Source organism: Periplaneta americana, chromosome 9 (assembly GCF_040183065.1).
Source record: "Periplaneta americana isolate PAMFEO1 chromosome 9, P.americana_PAMFEO1_priV1, whole genome shotgun sequence".
Lineage (NCBI taxonomy): Eukaryota > Metazoa > Arthropoda > Insecta > Blattodea > Blattidae > Periplaneta > Periplaneta americana.
This window is the reverse complement of record NC_091125.1, coordinates 12,029,316-12,048,934: the sequence shown is the minus strand read 5'-3', so window position 1 is coordinate 12,048,934 and position 19,619 is coordinate 12,029,316. Positions and strand designations below refer to the sequence as shown.

Genomic DNA, 19,619 nt, shown 5'->3' with positions numbered 1-19,619 from the left:
TTAACAAACCACAAGTCAATCGATTCTTTGAGAGTCTTACAAATCTAATGGAAAAATATGAATTCACACCCTATAAAATTTATAACTGTGACGAAACTAGTGTCACTACAGTACAAAAATATTCCAAAGTTATTTCGCTGAAACAGAACCGTCAAGTGGGTAAACTGACTTCAGCTGAAGGGGGTAGAAGTGTTACTGTACTATTCTGTATGAATGCTGGGGGTCAGTACATTCCACATTTTCTTCATATTTCCTCGACAACGCATGAATGAAAGACTCCTCATTGGTGCTCCCAAAGAGAGCATAGGTGAAGCTCAATCAAACGGATGGATGACATCCCAGTTGTTCTTGACATGGTTGCAGCATTTTGCTCACTATGCCAATCCTGCTCAGAACCCCGTTTTATTAATTTTAGATGCCCATGTTAGCCATAAGGACTCGGAGGTGATCACCTATGCTCGAATCCAGAATATTCATATGTTAAGCACTCCACCACATACGATCCACAAGCTTCAGCCCCTTGATCATGTTTTCATGAAGCCATTTAAAGATGCATATTATGAAGCTTGTGGGCTCTGGATGAGAAATAATCCCGCTGCAAGGATAACAGAGTATGAAATAGCAAGTCTTGTAGGTGACGCTTTTGCAAGAGTTTCACGGGCTGAAAGTGCAATAAAAGGATTTCAGTGTACAGGAATTCATCCCCTGAATCCTGATGTATTCACAGAGCTCGATAACCTACCATCAATGATGACAGACATAGCAATGGATTCGAACGTGGATCAAACTGAGAGCCCAACAGTTAGGCCTATGCTTCCATTCCCTGACGTGACTTCTGCAACTAAGGCAAGTTCACATCATGAGACTAGTCCTAATAGGCCTACTCCTACTGACAGGCCTAATAATACCACTGTTGTAAAGGAAACAATTCAGCAGCTCAGCCCAATTCCGGATACCAGTAAGAAGCGAGAAGTTAGTCGACGCCGAAAATCTGAAAGAAGTGAGGTTTTGACATCCAGTCCTTACAAGACATATCTAGAAGAAAAAATAATGAAAAGTTGAAGAGAGAAGTTAGGAGCCTAGTGCGTGGGAAACGCCCCCTATCAGGAAAATTCTTCCCAAAAAGCTCAAGAAAGACAACTAAGAAAAATGACGAAAAGCGGGGAATCCCATTACGAAGATTGGATTCAATGTTCTTCATGCCAAATGTGGGCTCACGAAGCCAGTGCCAGCATTTCTGAGACATCTGACACGTATGAATGTGATTTTTGTCAAAAGTAATATGTGACCGGTACTGCCTGCCAATTTTATGATTGTATCGATTTTATGGACATTTAATTTGTTTATGTTTTGTATTAATATTAATTTCTGAATTTTTTTGTAATTACCATTGAGTTCAATAATATATGTACTTACATTATATCAAAAAAGTGTGTCAAAAAGTTGAATGTTTTCTTATTTATAACCCAAAAACCTTAAGCGGTCGGTACTGCAAGACTTCCCCCTATACATACATAATTTTTATTCCCGTTAAAAGAAGTACTGTTTTACTAAAAATAATTTATTTCACAGAAATACAAGGACAATTTCTAAAATAAAACTTAACATTTCAATAATTTCTGCAGTTTTATTGTTTTGTATGACATGCCATAAGGCCAAGCGGTTACGGGCTATCATTAGCAAAGCTAGGAAGTTCGTACCAAAGCTGAGTACAGCGAAGGGTATAGATGTCACCCGCGCCTCGCCCTGCTGCCGCTCGCATAGTGACATTCTGTGGATCTGCATAGAGTCGTGAATAGTTTGAAGAATATTGTTAGTTTATATTAATATTATAGGTTCTGAACAAAGTGAGCTACTCTGTTATTATTGTATTATTTACATAATGTGAATATTATGCATGATTCCAAAGAAGTAAATTCATCTTTTATCAAATAATTATGCAAACAGAGTTTGTAACACGTTTATTTTTTCCCAGATTATTCTTCGTTAAATGTTGACGTCTCGTGCTGCTATGCATTCAGTTGCGTTACAGTCCAAGTTCAGCATCGGAATTACGATACGAACTTCCTAGCTGCCATTACAATAGAAACCAAATATTTTCTTGAAAACAATTATGGGTTTAATATTATGACCCACATACGAGATGCACTATTAGATTCTGAAAATAGTTGTTCACCTGATGATAGTATTAAATATTGTATCATATTTCAGACTTGCTCCAGTAACGCCTTATGACGTAGAACGAATATTTTCAGAGTACAAATATTGTTTTTTTCTTACCTAAAAGGAGTATTTATTTTGATAAAATAAAAATGTCCATTGTTATTTATCATAATGAGGCTAGAATCATAATTGTGTACTTTGTAGGCTATGTTGTATGTATGATTAAATTAATTTAGATTGGGAGTTACAAATTTTATAATTAAAAATTATTGTTTTTTTTATATTATTTACTTGTTCTAAGGCTGTGGACGATTGGAGCACATGTTTAGTTATCACCCGGTTATATATGTTAGTCGTTCTGTTTCACTGACACTGAGAGACCCTCTATTAATTTTCATTCGGTAGAGATATAGTCCAAGTTCACTCAACTTAACAGTTTTGGTACCAACTTCCTAGCTCTAATCATTAGCATGTATGGTAGAATTAAGATTACTCCCTCTGTTAGATTACTTAGGATTTACCTTTATATGAATAAAATTGTGATTCTGATACCTGTTATAATAATATGTAGTGTTAGGACATTTTCTGTAACATGTTTTTTTTTTTTACGTTTTCCTCAATTTATATTCAAATTTGTAAAACAAGTATTACATTATATCTTTTTGTGATGCAAAATTTTATTCTCTTTAATATTTGATTGCTGAAAATATCTTTAGATTCAATAATAACACTTATTTAGTTTGGAATTAGAATTTGTATCTCTTTATTTTGTACGAGAAACAGTTTATTTAATCATCCATGGTCATACGATCAGCATAGTACTCTATAACATCTCAACGTATAAAGCACGAGAAAAAACACTAGGCATGTGACTATCGTCCAGTTACATTAGAGGTAGTACTAGAGAATCCTTTACCGAAATATGGCCGCCAGATATGTTCCCTGAAATTTGCTGAGCACTTACGTACGAGGGCTGTTCTTTTTTCAACTTCCGATCGTGCCGGTAAACAGCCAAACGAGTTGTGGGAAGCGGGAATGCTCGGAGGGCGACTGCGCATCTCCCTCACTATAACCTCTGCCACTTCCAACTTTGAGCAGAGTTACAGGCACGTAAACATGGCTGCTACGATTTATTCTCCCGCCAAGAAGTTGCGAATGACAACTTCGCAATTTGATGATCTTCAGCATATCATTGGGCCTCAAATACGTCCAATGCGGGAAGCATCCAGCAGAGCGTCTAATGGTAAATTTGAGGTTAGGTTTCCCTAATACTTGGTATCTCTCTTTAAGAACTTTGTTCTCTCTTTACGACTTTCGTATTGTAACTCCACAATGTCTATTAGGCTTATAGTTTTAGAAACAAGTACTGTAATCTGGGATAAATTAAAAAGCAGTGGACAATCTCTGAAGACAATATCACGAAGGTGGAAGAAGGATATCGGAAAAAAGTAAATTTTCCGAACTTCATAGGAGCCATAGTGGAAAATATTGTGTATTTCAGATAAACGAACAGTAATATAAAGAATGAACCGTAAATAATGTCATTAATTTCATAAGGTTATTCTTTGCGATATTGTAAACAAAAAATTAATATAAATAATTGTTTTCCTTTTGCTTTCTTTTCGAGATAAAAACTGTTTTATATGAAACATTTCTTATTGTCTTTTGGAAAAACCATTGATTTAATTACCAATATTTTCAGTCAATTTAAGAGAGCACTGTATTATGATAATAAATACGCAGACATTTGATCTTACAAATATAACGTTTTAAAACGCCTTTTCAGAACGAAAATTTACAATTGTTCAAATGAAATTTCTGCATATTTGAACGACAAAAACTATTTTTTATCATAATACACTGCTCTCTTAAATTGACTAAGCATTGGGAATTAAGTTAATTCAATGGCTTTCCTAAATACGCTTTGAAATTTTTCACATAAAATAATTTTTTTCTTGAAAATTAACTTTTTTGTTTGAAATATTCTAAAGAATAACCTCTTGAAATTAATGACATTACTCACGGTTCACTCTGTACAGTTCAGGGTATCCTTTAACCAATTCTATCAACATCTCATCTGAAAAAGTATTCAATTTTGTTGAAAACGACGCCATCGTAAACAAAACACATACACATTCCCGTAACGTCGCGCGGTAAAATTTAACTCAATTTCAACTTTAGTCGCTTCACGATCTGTGTCCTGACGTCATGGAATTCGGATTTCCTATTGGGCCATAATTTATATAATGTCGCGTCGCTGTGTCCTGTCGCGTATGTCGCGTCATTGTAAACGATGCATAATTCGGTTCCTTCAAGTAGAAGGGAATAGTGCAGCGGAAATTCCTCGAAGAATGAGCCCAGTATACGGTGAAAATTTTATGAGTGATGGTGTTGTGCGAGAATAGTGTAGGAAATTTAAAGAAGGCCGAACCGATGTTCACGATGAAGGGGGACAAGGACGCAAGTCTGCCACAACAGAAGACATTGTTTAACGAGTTGACTTAAGTGGTTTGAGAAAAACGGAGCTTTATCATAAGTGAGTTGTATGTGGAATTTCCTGAAGTTTCAAGATCGTCTGTTTACACGATCGTAACAGAACACCTACGCTATAAAAACTGTGCGCTCGATGGGTTCCAAAGATGTTGTCTGATGACCACAAAGATCGCCGAATGGCTCAGCACTGACGTTCCTTATCCGTTATGGGGCTGAAGGTGAAGATTTTTAAAAATAAATTGTGACTGGAGATGAGACCTGGATTCAATACGTCACTCACGAAGCAAAACAACAATCACAACAATTGATGCACTCAAACTCACCAAACAAACCGAAAAAGTTAAAACAAACCTCCAATAACAAGAAGGTTATGGTTACCGTGTTTTGGGACCAAAAAGGTGTATTGAACACCAGGCGCATAGCCCGACTTAGCGCCGAGCGACTTACATCTCTCCCTTGAACTGAAAAAGTGTTAAGAGAGCAGAGATTCCAGACTAATAAGGAGCTTCAAATCAACGTTAAGGCCCATCTTGACTCACTGGCGGCAACATCTATGAAGATGGGATTGGAAAGCTCGTTCACAGTTATGACAAATACCTCAATTTTCACGGTGATTATGTAGAAAAGTGACCATGTTTATAGACATTATAGTTTGTAAATTTTATAAAATCTCGAAGTGTAGAATTAATATCTTTATTCCTCTTCATCGAACCCTAGAACTTTTGGTAGAAAAGTGTACATACACACGGGATTTAACACTTCCTGAAAGAATTAGCACAATCGGTTGGAATTTAAAGATTTTATTAACAGCCCACATTACTTTTGGTAATAAATTCGTTTTGTTATTTACACTTGTCTTTTTTTTGTTAACTATCGGAGATTGAAAAAGAAAGAAAACAGCTCTCGTAGTTACGAAGCATTTCCTACCAATAAATAATTAATCTTCACACTAATTTTTTCGTAGCAACTCTATCCTAGTCAATTTAACTGGTTGGCTCTTTCCAAGATTCGTACTTGCTATGTTTCACCTTCCTCGGAAAGGTGATTTTACACGAGCTTTATATTGCTTTAATAAACATAATGCACATTACTTTCTGAAATAAATTATGTGTACCGGTACATTGCTCGTTCATATTATCTTAATTAAATTAGTAAACTTTAATTGTATTTAAATACATATCGTACTATTTTCAATAGTTTAGAACTATTGAAAAGTGCTGATTTGTAGTTTATTATTATTGAAAACGCGTATCAACAAATAGAATTACAAAATAATGTATTTTACTATTTCCATTGACCTGTGAAGATTTTTCTAAGTATCTCAAAACTGTTAATTACAGACTAATAAATTATACAAGCGCTATTTTTAATTTTATTATAAGAAACACAGTTTTGTATTATTATTATTATTATTATTATTATTATTATTATTATCATTATTATTATTATTATTATTATTATCGTAATCATCATCATTATTATTATTACTATTATTATTTGTTATGTCTATGTTTATGGTTGTATAGGCCTATTTCATATACAAGATATCAGTTTGTGCAGTTTTTTAAACCAAGGTGTAACCAAGCTACATACTGTTAATGAAGGTAATTTCAATTCGCATCATATCGCCTACTTAGGATCAGAGAGACGTATCTACAATTTCTCCATTTTTTAACTGACACAACTGTAAGAAACCAGAAACTGAGGTCTATCTGAGGATCAGACAAACGTATCTGTATCTTAACTAATTCGAATTTTAGGTGCTAGCGTATCTACATTTGATGAATAATAGCACGGATCAGACAAACGTAAGAGCTTATCCGTCTTGGATTCTAAAAAACAATGCCAATATTTGAAACGTAATAGCGCTTACGTTTCTCTGATCCTAGATAAATAGTTATAGTTCACGTCATTCCTCTTAAACGTATCGACTATTACCCATGTTCTTTCTCAGCAATGAATTAATTTAAATGATGATTTGTATCAAGAAAAGTGTCATGCAGAAGGGAGGGTAGCAGAAAAATTATAGTTCTATCTGTAAATATTCCAAACAAAATTCAATCTGAAATTTCATAGGCCTCGAAACGATATGTGTGATAAATGTTTAAAATTTGCAAGAAAAAAAGGACGACGGTTTGGAAAGGGAATAGGAATATCACATTAAAAAAAAAAAGAAATGGCAAGAGACTTAAAAAATGTTCAGAAGGAAAAGGCAAAAAAGGTAAAAATGTGTTAATCGAATTCGACTGACTTGGGAGCTGTGCTTTGCTGTCCAAAAATAAATTCAAAGGCAATATTCTGCAGAGGAGATTATTTGTTTATAATCTTACTGCTCTAATGTAGAGGTAAACAAAGCATATTTCTACGTGTGGGACGAAACGATCGGAAAAAGAGACTCCATAGATGTGGCTTCATGTGTATGGAATTTCCTAAAAATCACGGAGGTGGGAAAGAAGTAAACTTGTTTTCCGTCATATGTGAGGGCCAGAATAGGAATATGAACTTCATTATTATGTGTTTACATGCATTGAATATAATGGATATTTCTATAATTAACCAGTGTTTCTTCGAGCCCTGACATTCACGTATGGAAGTGGACTGTACCCATGCGAACCTAGAATGAAGAAGTAAACATGTGATGTATTCGATTTTACTGGATGGTATACTATTGTGAGAATGAGATCAGACAAGCATATGGTAATAAAGATGGATAACACTCGCTTTTTAGATTTCAGCCAACTCCATAAGAAGATGATAAACAATAAGGAAACTGCAGAAAATGGTGATACTGAAACGTGGTTGAAGATGGTTTAGATAAAAAGTTCCTTACACGATATTCTACTAATATTCCTACAATGACGCATTCCAGGTTCTACGAACCAAGAAAACAGCTGGTCTACGAAGGTTATCAGAGTCTGAAAACAATATTGTTCTTTGCCCCACTTACGACGGCCCCCTCTGCATAAGCAGAGAAAAGAAAAAAGATTTCCTAGATTTGTGTTATAAGGTATAAACCCCTTAGGTACCATGCATTCTACCAAGGTCTTAATACTTCTGACCTCGTGGGGGATGAATCAGTGGAGGATAACTAGGAGTAAAATACGCATTCAGTTTTATTTTAGTTTTCATTACAGATTTATTAAATTAATTGGAAGTATTATTATTCTGATATTAATTTATTAGCTTCTCAGTGAAGTATGTAATATTCATTTAACTATATTCTGTACTTTATTAATGCTTACTTTTTAAATTTGGGTGAGGTATCAATGAATGAACGATGTAGTTGAGCCTAAATAATATTAACAAATAATTTTGTTTAGCTGCATATTCTGTAGTATATTAGATATAAAACCTGTAATGCCATTTACCTCATACTTTATTATCTCAAGTTCAAAGTCCTGTAGATTATTAATGTTTAGGAAAACAATTCAAGAACTTTTATTATTGTATTGTATAAAAACCAACTGTATTGGAGAGGAAAGTCTTTGTTACTGTATTTCAGTCTCTGAATCTCACAGACTCATGTTTATACAATTCATGACCAACAGCTGCAGTGAAATTAGATCTCTACACTGCGTTCCATAATGTCTGACAGGAGACGTAAACATTGTCGGCAAAGGTAGGAAAGCGCATAATTACTACTCAACCAATGGCAGAGGTCACAGTCCAAGGCATATGTTGAAATTGGGCGGTCAGAACGCTTCAGACCGCCCAACTTCAAGATAAGCGTAGGCGGATAATTACTTAACAACCAATGGCAGAGCTCACAGTCCAAGGCTTATATTGACATTGGGCGGACAGAACGCTTCAGACCGCCCAACTTCAAGATAAGCGTGGGATGTGATCTCTGCTATTGGTTGTTAAGCAATTATCCGCCTTCCTACCTATGCCGACAATGTTCAAGTCTCTTGTCAGACATTACAGAACGCATTATAATGTTACTTAATACTGTAATGTCCTTGTTTGATTGCCGTAAGTTGAACTGCAATTTTGAATTTGTTAAGAATCAGACAAACGTATCTACATACATAAATTAAAATAATAGTTTATTACAACTTATTAAGTGGCATAGGAATAATACTATCAAGTCATAACATTAACTGTAATGAAGATTTACAACAGAATATTCGATGGAAAAATATTGCAAAGTGTCCAAATTCTAAGAGCAAACCTTTAAGTCCATTTATCTCAAAACCATCATTTTGTAGATACGTCTCTCTGATCCTAAGTAGGCGATATGTTCTTATGATTTAATAGGAGATGTTATAGTTGTTCCTTTCGTCATATATTTTTGATATCCTTCATCCATAAAATTATTTTGAGTAGTCTACAATTTTAAATTGTACTATTTCTAGAAATACTTGTATTTACACTGAAAACAGCAGGTGTTGTGGTTATTTGATTTCCGCTACCGGTATTTGAGTTATGAGTTTCAGCAGATTTTGAAATTGTACTGCTTCTAGCACCAATGGGAGTTACAACAGTTACTTTCATTGATTCAGAAGAGAGCTCTTCTTCTGTTGTGACAGTAACATCTATAAGTTCAGAAGAATGTGTTATAGTTTGTTCTTCATTGTTGTTAGTGCCAGCAATTGAGTTAGTCGAAAGTATTACAGTTTCCTCAGTTGTGTTAATGACACCTACTGGCTCAGACGAGAGTCTTGCAATTTCTTCTTCGGTGTTGTTAGTGGTATCTATTGATTCGGTAGAAAGTATCGTAATTTCTTCAGTTGTGTTACTAACATCGATTGATTCAGAAGAAGGTGTTACAGTTTCTTCTTCAGTGTCGTTAGTGTTATCTATTGACTCAGTAAAGAGTATTACAATTTCTTCAGTTGTGCTAATAACATCTATTGGCTCAGAAGAGCGAGTTATATTTTCATTGTCGGTTGTGTTAGGAACATCCATTGATTGAGAAGAAGGCGTTATAGTTTCTCCTTCTTTTTCTTCTTCATATATTGTTGTTGCTTTCCTAAATTTGGTAATATTTTCTGTAGGAATAACACGAACAATTTTTTTAGTTATATTTGTAATATATGTTTGTTGCTCACTAAGAACAAAAATTGAAGAAGTAACATCTTTTGGAGAAGACGCAGGTATGTTTGTTTCAACATTTATTTTATGTTGTGTAGTATTTAAGAAAGGGTGGTCAGTAACATTCAAAGTGAAAATGTTAAATTTTGTTGATTCAGTTGATAGTTCTTCATTCATGGCAATGATATCATGCTGTTTTCTGTTATCTGAGAAATGAGTGTAACTAGCATCTAAAGTTGAACTTGCATCACTTACTGGTTGAACATTGGAACTTTTTCCAGATTGTGAGTCATCATGGTATCTGTCAGTAACATCAGTAGGTGTATCATAAAAATTAGTATCCTCAGAAGTGTTGTTAGTAGCAGTAGCAGGTGTTGTTGGAATGTTTCTTGCTACTTGTGATGTTCTGATAATTGTTTCTGAAGTCAATATTTTGGTCATAGTACTATTAGGTAACAGAAATTTTGTAACATTGAACTGATCTATACTGTGATCAGAAATGTTCCAATTTGTTTCAGTAGAAGGTGATGTGAAGATGTTTAATGATGGAGTTACAACGACGGAACTGTTGTCAATGATGAAAACAATTGTATCATTCGATGAAACATGTGCTGTGGTCTCACGATGGGCTTCCGTAATAGAATCGTTATCAAATGTAGATGGTGGTGTTGTTTGGCTCACAGTGAATGGATTTGTCTTGGAAATATTGCTAGGTGGTGTGAAGGTGTTTAATGATGGAGTTACAACGACGGAACTGTTGTCAATGTTGAAAACAATTGTATCATTCGGTGAAACACGTGAAGTGGTCTCATGATGGGCTTCCGTTATAGAATCGTTATCAAATGTAGATGGTGGTGTTGTTTGGCTCACAGTGAATGGATTTGTCTTGGAAATATTGCTAGGTGGTGTGAAGGTGTTTAATGATGGAGTTACAACGACGGAACTGTTGTCAATGATGAAAACAATTGTATCATTCGGTGAAACACGTGAAGTGGTCTCATGATGGCCTTCCGTTATAGAATCGTTATCAAATGTAGATAGTGGTGTTGTTTGGCTCAGGGTGAATGAATTTGTCTTGGAAATATTGCTAGATATGGTAGACCGTGTATAAAATTTTGTTATAAATTTTACGTTTGATTGTTTTGTTTTGTTATTTGTACTAGATGGTAGCAATTTACTTAAATTAGCTCTTTCTGTTGTTTGTAGAGACTGCCTTGTGGTACCTACTTCCACATGCAACCTCTTTGTAGTTTTCCATGGATTAGATTCAGTAACAATGTCGTTGATTCTGGAAATTGTTGCATAGTGTCCTCCTTCTGCTCTCTGAAAAAATGTACGAAAAATAAAATAGTACATGTTGTAAATGATTTATTTCATACACTTATATTCATACGAGAATCACTCCAAAAGTAATGCACAACATTTATTTAAAATTTAAGTTTTTATCTTACAGTTTTGGTATTTTCACAGAATGTAGATAAATACTTTAGGAGCAAAATACCACTTTTCCACATAATCCCCGTCCCTTTCAAGTGCCTTACGCCACCTTGGAACTATGGTCTGTATACCTGCATGGTAAAAGTCTGGACCAACACATCAGCAAGTCTTTAGCAGCTTGCACGAGGGAGTCGTCATCTTCAAGTCTCGTTCCGCGAACGGGTTCCTTCAGTTTACCAAAGAGATAGTAATTGCATGGTTCCAGATCAGGACTATAATGCGGATGTTTCAGTGTTGTCTATCCAAGTTTTCTGTTCTGGTCTGTGGTCTTGTGACTGACATGCGGCCGTCCGTTGTGCAATAGCAGAACATCCTGTTTCTCTCGATATGGTCGAAAACGACTCAGTCGAGCTTTAAGTTTCTTCAGAGTTGCCACATACGAGTCAGAATTAATGGTGGTTCCGTGTAGCAAGATGTCCACAAACATGAGTCCTTCTGAATCGAAGAACACAGTAGCCATAACTTTTCCTGCCGAAGGCGCAATTTTAAATTTATTTTTCTTTAATGAATTTGCATTCTCCGGTTCAAACTGGTGGAGCCATGTTTCATCTTCTGTCACAATTCTTGCAAGAAAGTCATCTCCACCATTCTCATACTTCTCCAAAAATGCGCTGCGCACTGTTTTTCGGGTTTCTTTGTGGACTTCTGTCAACATCCTCGGAACCTCTCTGGCTCAAACCTTTCTAACGCCAACTGTTTCAATATTCTGCACACACTTTCGTCTCCTATTCCAACTTGGAGTGACAATTCTTTCATTGTTACGCGTTTGTCAGTCACAACCATGTTGTTAACGCACTGCACATTGTCAGGACTTCGTGCAGTGCAGGTTCTGGCGCTGCGAGGAATATCCCGAATATTGACTGCCCTCTTTCACCAGATAATCTGATTGCTCAGGGATTAACCGTACTGCGATCGACAGCTGCATCTACATACACGTTTTTAAACCTCTTGTGAATGTTTCCCACTGCCTCGTTCTCACAGCACAGGAACTCTATAACAGCACGTTGCTTCTGACGAATGTTAAGTACAGCAGCCATCTTGAAGGAGTGCTATCATGGCGCCACTCACGGGAACGGCTTAAATTAAATTTGAACAAAACCGGGAAGGATGTATCTATGACCTCCATAAATTACAAAGGTGTAGAATAATAAAAAAAATAAATTTAAAAAGTTGAGCATTACTTTTGGAGTGACCCTCGTATATGCGAAAATTATAGACTCTACCAAGGTTATTAATGACCAATTTCCGGTATGTATTTAACCAGAACTGATGTAGAACTAAATAATAACTTATATTGACAACCAGAAATTTGAATATTTTTAAAGATGTTGATTTCTCTTGAAGGCAATAAATTGTTTATACAAAACAAGGGAAGGACATACTACGTTACACATTCGAAAATTATGGCCTGGTTTGAAATTATAGATAGTTAATAACAGTCTAGATCATGCACGCGTAATAGCTTAAAATGAACTTGTTATTTTGTGTCAACTGTGAATGAGTGACAATAAGAGTAGACATTGCTGCAATTTCCTTAAAGGGAGCAACCAATTAACTTCTCTAGAATATAAAGTACTTCAAACTGTAAATATATGTGATTGAATAATAGCTATTGTCTACAATAAAAAAAACTGTGCTACAGAAAACTGTGCGTCTAAATGATGTCGGAAATGCTTACTGAGATACACAAATAATGTATAAAAAGTTGAATATTTTTTAAAATAAAATAACGAATTGAATTATTTTTACTCATACATGTTGATGAAAAAGAAACGTAGATGTTCTGTATTTACGTGCGTGAAATCAACTAAAACAAAATTAGGCAAGTACCTTCGGTTAGAAAAAGAATGACAACCATTCTCTAAGACGAAAGTTGCTTTGCTAGTTTTATCAAGCGTAGGGTAGCAATTAAAGGTGATTTGTAATGAAGAAACTGAGACTCGCCATTCAGAACAAAATAAGTACAATTGAATCGTATATGATTATGTTACAGATCTCTATCATTATATTTTAATCTTTTCTTCCAAAACATCGCCAATCCTTGTCTAAAAGTTTGTGTTATTGTATCACTTGAAAATCCGCTCAGTCTGTAGACCGATGAATAAAAATGCCACCCCAGTCCTTTCACAAAAATGGACTTACCGCGTTTTGGGATCACGCTCTTCAATTGTCTTCTTGGGAGTGTGCTTTTGCATTATAATGCAGTGCGTGACCTCATGCCTGCTTCGAACTGTTCAGCTCATTCAAGAGTCTGCCCTCGAAATGTTCGACTCCCATCCTACAACCTCGAACTAAGCAACAACAACGACAACGACGACGATGACAACAACAACAACAACAACAACAACAACAACAACTTGTTCCTATAGATAAAGAAATGGCTTCATGTCAGCATTTTGAATATTATGAGGAAAAGGCTATGAAAATATCTACTTGACTCAACTTTGACAGGAACGTTTTTTAGGTAGACGCTAGAATATAAAGAAGCTGGTAACACGATGGGATAAGTGTATGTTAACGGGGATTAGTGTAAAGAGAAAAGTATGTCTAATGTAAATACACATAGGGGAGACCCGGGCAAAACGAATAACCCGGGCAAAGAGAATAATGCCTATTTCTTAGAAACGCCAACAGGTAGCGCTTTCTGCTATGTTGCGGAAGAATCCCTACCAAATTTTGCTGCTGGAACTGACTTGTCATTCTAGCTAGTAAGAGAAGGAGTCAGCGTGTGTTTGAAGAAAATTGACTGTTTTCTTAAAATATTTCAAGATAAGAGAAACATATGTACGACATGCAGTACTGCAGAAACTCTTTATTATGTGATAGTAATATATAAGTGATACTATTAATTCTAAAGTGCCATACTTACGAAGATATTATTATTGACGCTTATGTTTGTATAACCTTAAATGAAAAGCGAAGTGGCGTCTGCGGGCAAAGTGAATAGGGCAAAGTGGATAACTTATCCGCTTTGCCCTGCCACTTTTATTTGACTATATAAGTGTCAGCTATATTTTTGTATGTATTTGTCTATTGTAATAAAGCGTGTTAGATCATTTTACATAGTGGAGGCATTAAGTCACACTAATTAAATTATAAATCAGCAACACTGATCTTAATTTTTACTTAAAACGGTCGTAATGTGTTTTCAGATGGTTTAATTTTTCAAGAGGAAGATGGAACAAGCCAAATGGTCTAAAGAAGTCATGAAGAAAGCATTTGAAGAAATAAAATCTTCCAATCAGTGGTTCTGCTATCTGGCCATACAACCATAATCTGTTTGTTGATGAAGATTTTGCTTCAGATGAACTTACAGATCGCCCACTTGAGACAGAAAACAGCAAAACGACAACTGGCTCAGATTTAACAAATTCTGCGGTGCCAGCTTCTTCAGCGGCTGAAGAAACAGTTAATGCTCACTCAGAATCAACCACATCTGTGATGTCGGCACATTCAGAGATTAACGAAATATACAATACATCAATTACTCTAAGGTTTTAAGTTCCGGTTACACCAAAACCCTCAAAATCGTCTGCAGGAGAACCCAAGTCAGTTCTTTTGATTTAGACCAGTGTCAAAATTAGATGCTCGAAAGATGCTAGTTAAATGAAGAAAATGTCAGCCCTCTGAAGCTCTTACATCTATACCGATTAAAAACGTTGAAAGAGAAGTAACTTATGGGCGGGATGAAAAACAGAAGAAATCCAAGCCTTCAGTGCCAGTGAAACGTCGACTTGTTCAAATTCGTATTTTGTACTAATCTAACGTGCTGTAATGGACTGTAAATAACATATCCTATCGTCTAATATAACTAATTAAAATCGTGTTTATGTGTTGATTTAATTTTATTATCAGTGAATAAAAATTAAATAGAAATGTGAAAATGTTATAGGGATATTCACTGTCCGTAGGTGCGAGAAACGAATTGCTGTTTTGTAGATATATGGACAACATGTGTCACAACCAAGTCATGAAGTTTTTATTTCCGGAGCACCAAAATATATCCTGTGGCATTGTTTATTCTTAGCTTATCCGCTCTGTCCGGGTTTCCCCTAACTACGAGGTGATTCTTCAGATTATCAAAACTAAATTTTGTTGTTTACAGATAATACAGTTTTCAGAACATAAAAAGAAAGTTCAACGTCCACTGTAGTAATTGGCAAGCAATGATCAACTAGACCATGTTCACAGAAACTGCATTTCCAGCTCTGAGAATCTTGCATAATGTTATTGCTTTTAGATCTGGATTGGTAGACATTACTATACTGCGCTTATCACGCACAGCACTTCCTATCTCGCCTGGAACTGCCTGGATAAATTCCACTGCCTCTTCCACTATCTTCAAAGATGTAACCAAGGATAGTTTCCTTTCTTCAAGATTGCTAACAGTTGCAGGCGATATTGTTTTTAATTTCTGCTTCGTTGAAAAGTTGTTTTAGCAGCCACCACGGTGGTCTAGTAGCTAGAGCGTTGAACTTATAATTCTGTGGATCCGAGTTCGATTCCCGTTGTACAACTGATTTGTAATTTGCATTGAACAAGCCCGTGATCTAGGCAAGACAGGGGTCTTCTCCTAGAGCTCCGATTCTCATTTGGCGTCCCAGCAAATCGCGTCTCGTCTCGTCACGGGTGTAGTTTAGACCAGCCATCTACGGCACATCCTGAGCAACGACTTTGTCGATGAATTAGTCTACATAACTGGCTTCACATTGGTGAATGACGAATAGTCAAGTACCCGCCATTAGTAAAAAAAAACGTTTTTTGGCATCACGAATAGAAACAGCATCATCATCTTCAGAAAATGTATTAGAGTCATATTCTGAGCCGAGCTCGACGCGTCAGTCATCCAGCTAGTACACCATCTCGTCCGACAGAGTTCCCTCCGACAGCATATCGTAGATAGCGCCAATTATCCTTTCATTTTTGTACCTAATTTTCCCATTGGCCGGTTGGTTTTGTTAAACAAAAGAGAGAGGGAGGCGAGGTTTCTTGGTTATGCTCAGTTATATTTGACTTCACTCAGGAACCAGGGCTCGTATAGATAACTACACTCAGGAACCAGGGCTCGTATAGATAACTTCACTCAGGAACCAGGGCTCGTATAGGTAACTTCACTCAGGAACCAGGGCTCGTACAGACAACTACATTCAGGAACCGTCTAGTAAACTTCACTTAGAATTTGCGTCTGTCTTGTAAACTACACTTTGAAACTTAAGTTCGATATGTAAGGTTGTTCCGAGAATTGTGCATTATTGACTTTTACTCAGGAATCTACGGGCGACATAAAAGGTTGTTTGGAATCTATTTTGGGATTCAGTGCTGTGTTATAAGGTTGTATTAGATTTATCATTGGAGTAGTTAAATTAAGGTTGTGAAATTATTCTGATATTTGCTTGTATGTGTTTGCGATATATTGGTGGATCGTGTATGAAAATCACTTGCTGATGATAGGTCTTGGTTTATGTATTTGGGATTGTGTGGGGTTATATAGTTGTGATGAGTGACCTCGAATTGAAATTCCAAGACAGTCTGGTGAAATCACGGTGATAAACGATCTTTATTGCTTACATCGTAACAGTGCGTGTAATGAAACTAGAATCGTATGAGTCTCGTGATTATTCTAGTACTTACTATTCCAAATTGGTTATCATTACTTTCTACACTGTGGTATTTATGAATCCGAGTGTATTGAGCTTCAGTTGGTATTTAAACGAGTACACGTATTCGAAGTTATCGTCGGTTGTATATTATTTACCATTTCTCTCTCTCTCTTTTGGGCATCAGTTTGTTGTAATAGTACAGAGATTATTACTATGTGTAGATTCTATGTAAGATTAATGTTTAATTAGTTATGTGTACATTGATCAGCCGTGTGACAGCTTTGTATTGGGTTACTTCTTTGTGGAATACTGAGTCAATATATATTGAACTTGTTAGCTGCATTTTCATGGTAATTGTAATCTAATGGGGCACGTATTAAGAGTTATGATACTGGCTGGGCATTGATGTTAAAGTCTCATATGTTGTTGAGTATATATTGCGAGAATGTTCCAGCGGGCAAACGTTTAATAGGTCAGGAACCTATTACTTGGAATTTGTTAAATAGATTGTATCATGACCGGCAGGTATATTGGCCCAGCTTGCTTAAAGTCTCGACGGTTCAGTGATTTGTTTATTGTATATTTAAGATTAATTTGCAATATCTTTTCCTTTCATTCATTTAACTTCATACTTAGATGTTACTTTCGTTCAATCATTCATGTATTTGTTATCCATTATTTGTTAATTATATTTGTTACTAAAATTCACACTATTTATTTTGTAAGTCTTCCACTGCGCATATCCCAATCACCCGATACACCATCCACCTGGCGAATAACACCCCGGTATTTATAAGTCTTAAATGGTCTTGAGAATAGAGATGTTGAGAGAGTTAATGAGGACGGACAAGATCATCATTATTCGTCCCAATTCATAGACGAGATTTTGGACAAAAGTTGACTTTGGAAAGTTAAAGTCGCCATTTTCTTATTCACAGTCGACACTTTGACGAAAGTAAATTTCAATCGTGACATTATTTCAAAGTCGCCGGAAATATGGACTTTGATTTGACTTTCGTTCGTGGACATAAGGAAAAGGGCTCATTTTGGGAAATTTTTGAACTTGCATAGAATATGGAGGATAACTAGGAGGTTATTAAAGCTGCTCATGTTCCTTAGCGTATTATATATACAGGGACATCATTTTATTTTTACTTCAATTTTTATTGTACCTGAGTTTTTGAATGTACTTCACTCCCACCCCTTCTACTAATGAAGTTCAACCGTCTTCCACACAGATCCAAGTCATAGTAGCCTTACCTTCACAGTACGTTCCAAAAATATGTTCGCGTTTTCCAATGACGAAAGAGCTTTCAATATTGCATCATTTTCACACAGGTACTGTCGTCCATTTGCCTACGTCGCATTCCGGTTTTCCCCACCAGCTTCTATTCGCCTCTCGGTAAAGGCTAGTGGCTGGGCTGTCTTAGCTCTTTTCTGAGAACATTAATTTCTGTTAGGAATTGGACATATATGTAATATTATACCCACACAACTGTTTAAAATAACTTAAATAAAAGGGCCTCGTTAAGTAATTAACTGTCACGTGATTTCCCTCCTTTCTACGATCCTGCGACATAATCACTTGGACGGACAGTAGATAGAATGTCTGAGTAATTTTATCTTTTCGGATCGAGCAGAAGTGAAGACTGAATTTACAGTACGTAAGGTACTCTTTTATAGAGTAGGTACAGAATTATTTCAACATGAGTTAGGCCTACTAGTACGAAGGACGAAACTGGTAATTGGAATTAGATACATTAGTCGAAATGAACCGCCATCATTTTGAAAAATATGTTTAAATATCCATATTATGATTATTTTTCAATTTAACTTCATTCTTTATAGTGTACGCTAATGTGCTATAGACACTCTAATATACACTGCATAATGAATACGTCCGTATGGACAGCTCAGTTCGTGAGTAAAAACACTTATTGTTAATACAGTACTGTATTTTGATTAAACAAAAAGCCAATGAAAATTATCAAACTCAAAAGCTTGATATTTCATAGTTTACGTAAATGGATGAATTACTTTTCTTCCCTCCTATACCTAGTAAAGTGATTTGTTTGTATATTACGCCATCGAACTCCAGTCATGGAAGGAGTTAGCAACCGTTGATTCAAAGGTATAGGCAGGTTAATATCAGAAATGTTAGTAAAAATAAAATTATGTCCCTGTATATATATATATATATATATATATATATATATAAATTAAAATCATGATATAGATTTGATACAGAGACCGTATTAAATATCCTCGTTATGTTCAAACACTCATTGATGAATAATAATCAAAGAGGATTATCTGTTCCACCAATACAGTAATACAATTTCTTAATTCATCGCGATTTTACGCTACGGGTAAAATTAATCAGCTTAATATTGATTTTGACTATTTAATTCTATAAAGGATAGGTTATATAGTTGAATATGCAGTTAATTTATAATCTTGCGGTCGTCATAATAATATTTTCTGCATATTTATTTCAGACAATTTTAAAAGTAGTTTCTGCAGACACGCAGGGAATAACTCTGCCACCTGATAGCAGGATGATATGTCTCTTTTATAGTCTGTCATTAATTGCATCTTCTTATCTTCCATATCTTCAGAATAAAATTATTTTACAATGAAATACTCGTAATAATTATTATTCTTATATAAATCTGCAAGAACGACTGACAACCACTTAACATATACCGATGTTCAATTGCTTAATTGATTTGTTACTCAAAAGATGGCTTTGATTGTGGCAATGCCTTCTCTATTTCAACTACCTATTAATTTAATTCGTTAAAAGGCAGTGATTGTGATTGCCAATATTAG

General features: G+C 35.5%; 1 protein-coding gene across 1 annotated transcript in view; it reads right to left on the bottom strand.

The window, feature by feature from the left end:
* Positions 1 to 1,545: 1,545 nt before the first annotated feature.
* The window catches only part of LOC138705780 (uncharacterized), a 58,106-nt gene continuing 40,032 nt past the window's right edge, over positions 1,546 to 19,619 (bottom strand). The window contains exon 3 of the mRNA XM_069834415.1: positions 1,546 to 11,013. Coding sequence (XP_069690516.1) covers positions 8,992 to 11,013 — 2,022 coding nt within the window. The 3' untranslated portion in view covers positions 1,546 to 8,991. The remainder of the gene's footprint in view (positions 11,014 to 19,619) is intronic.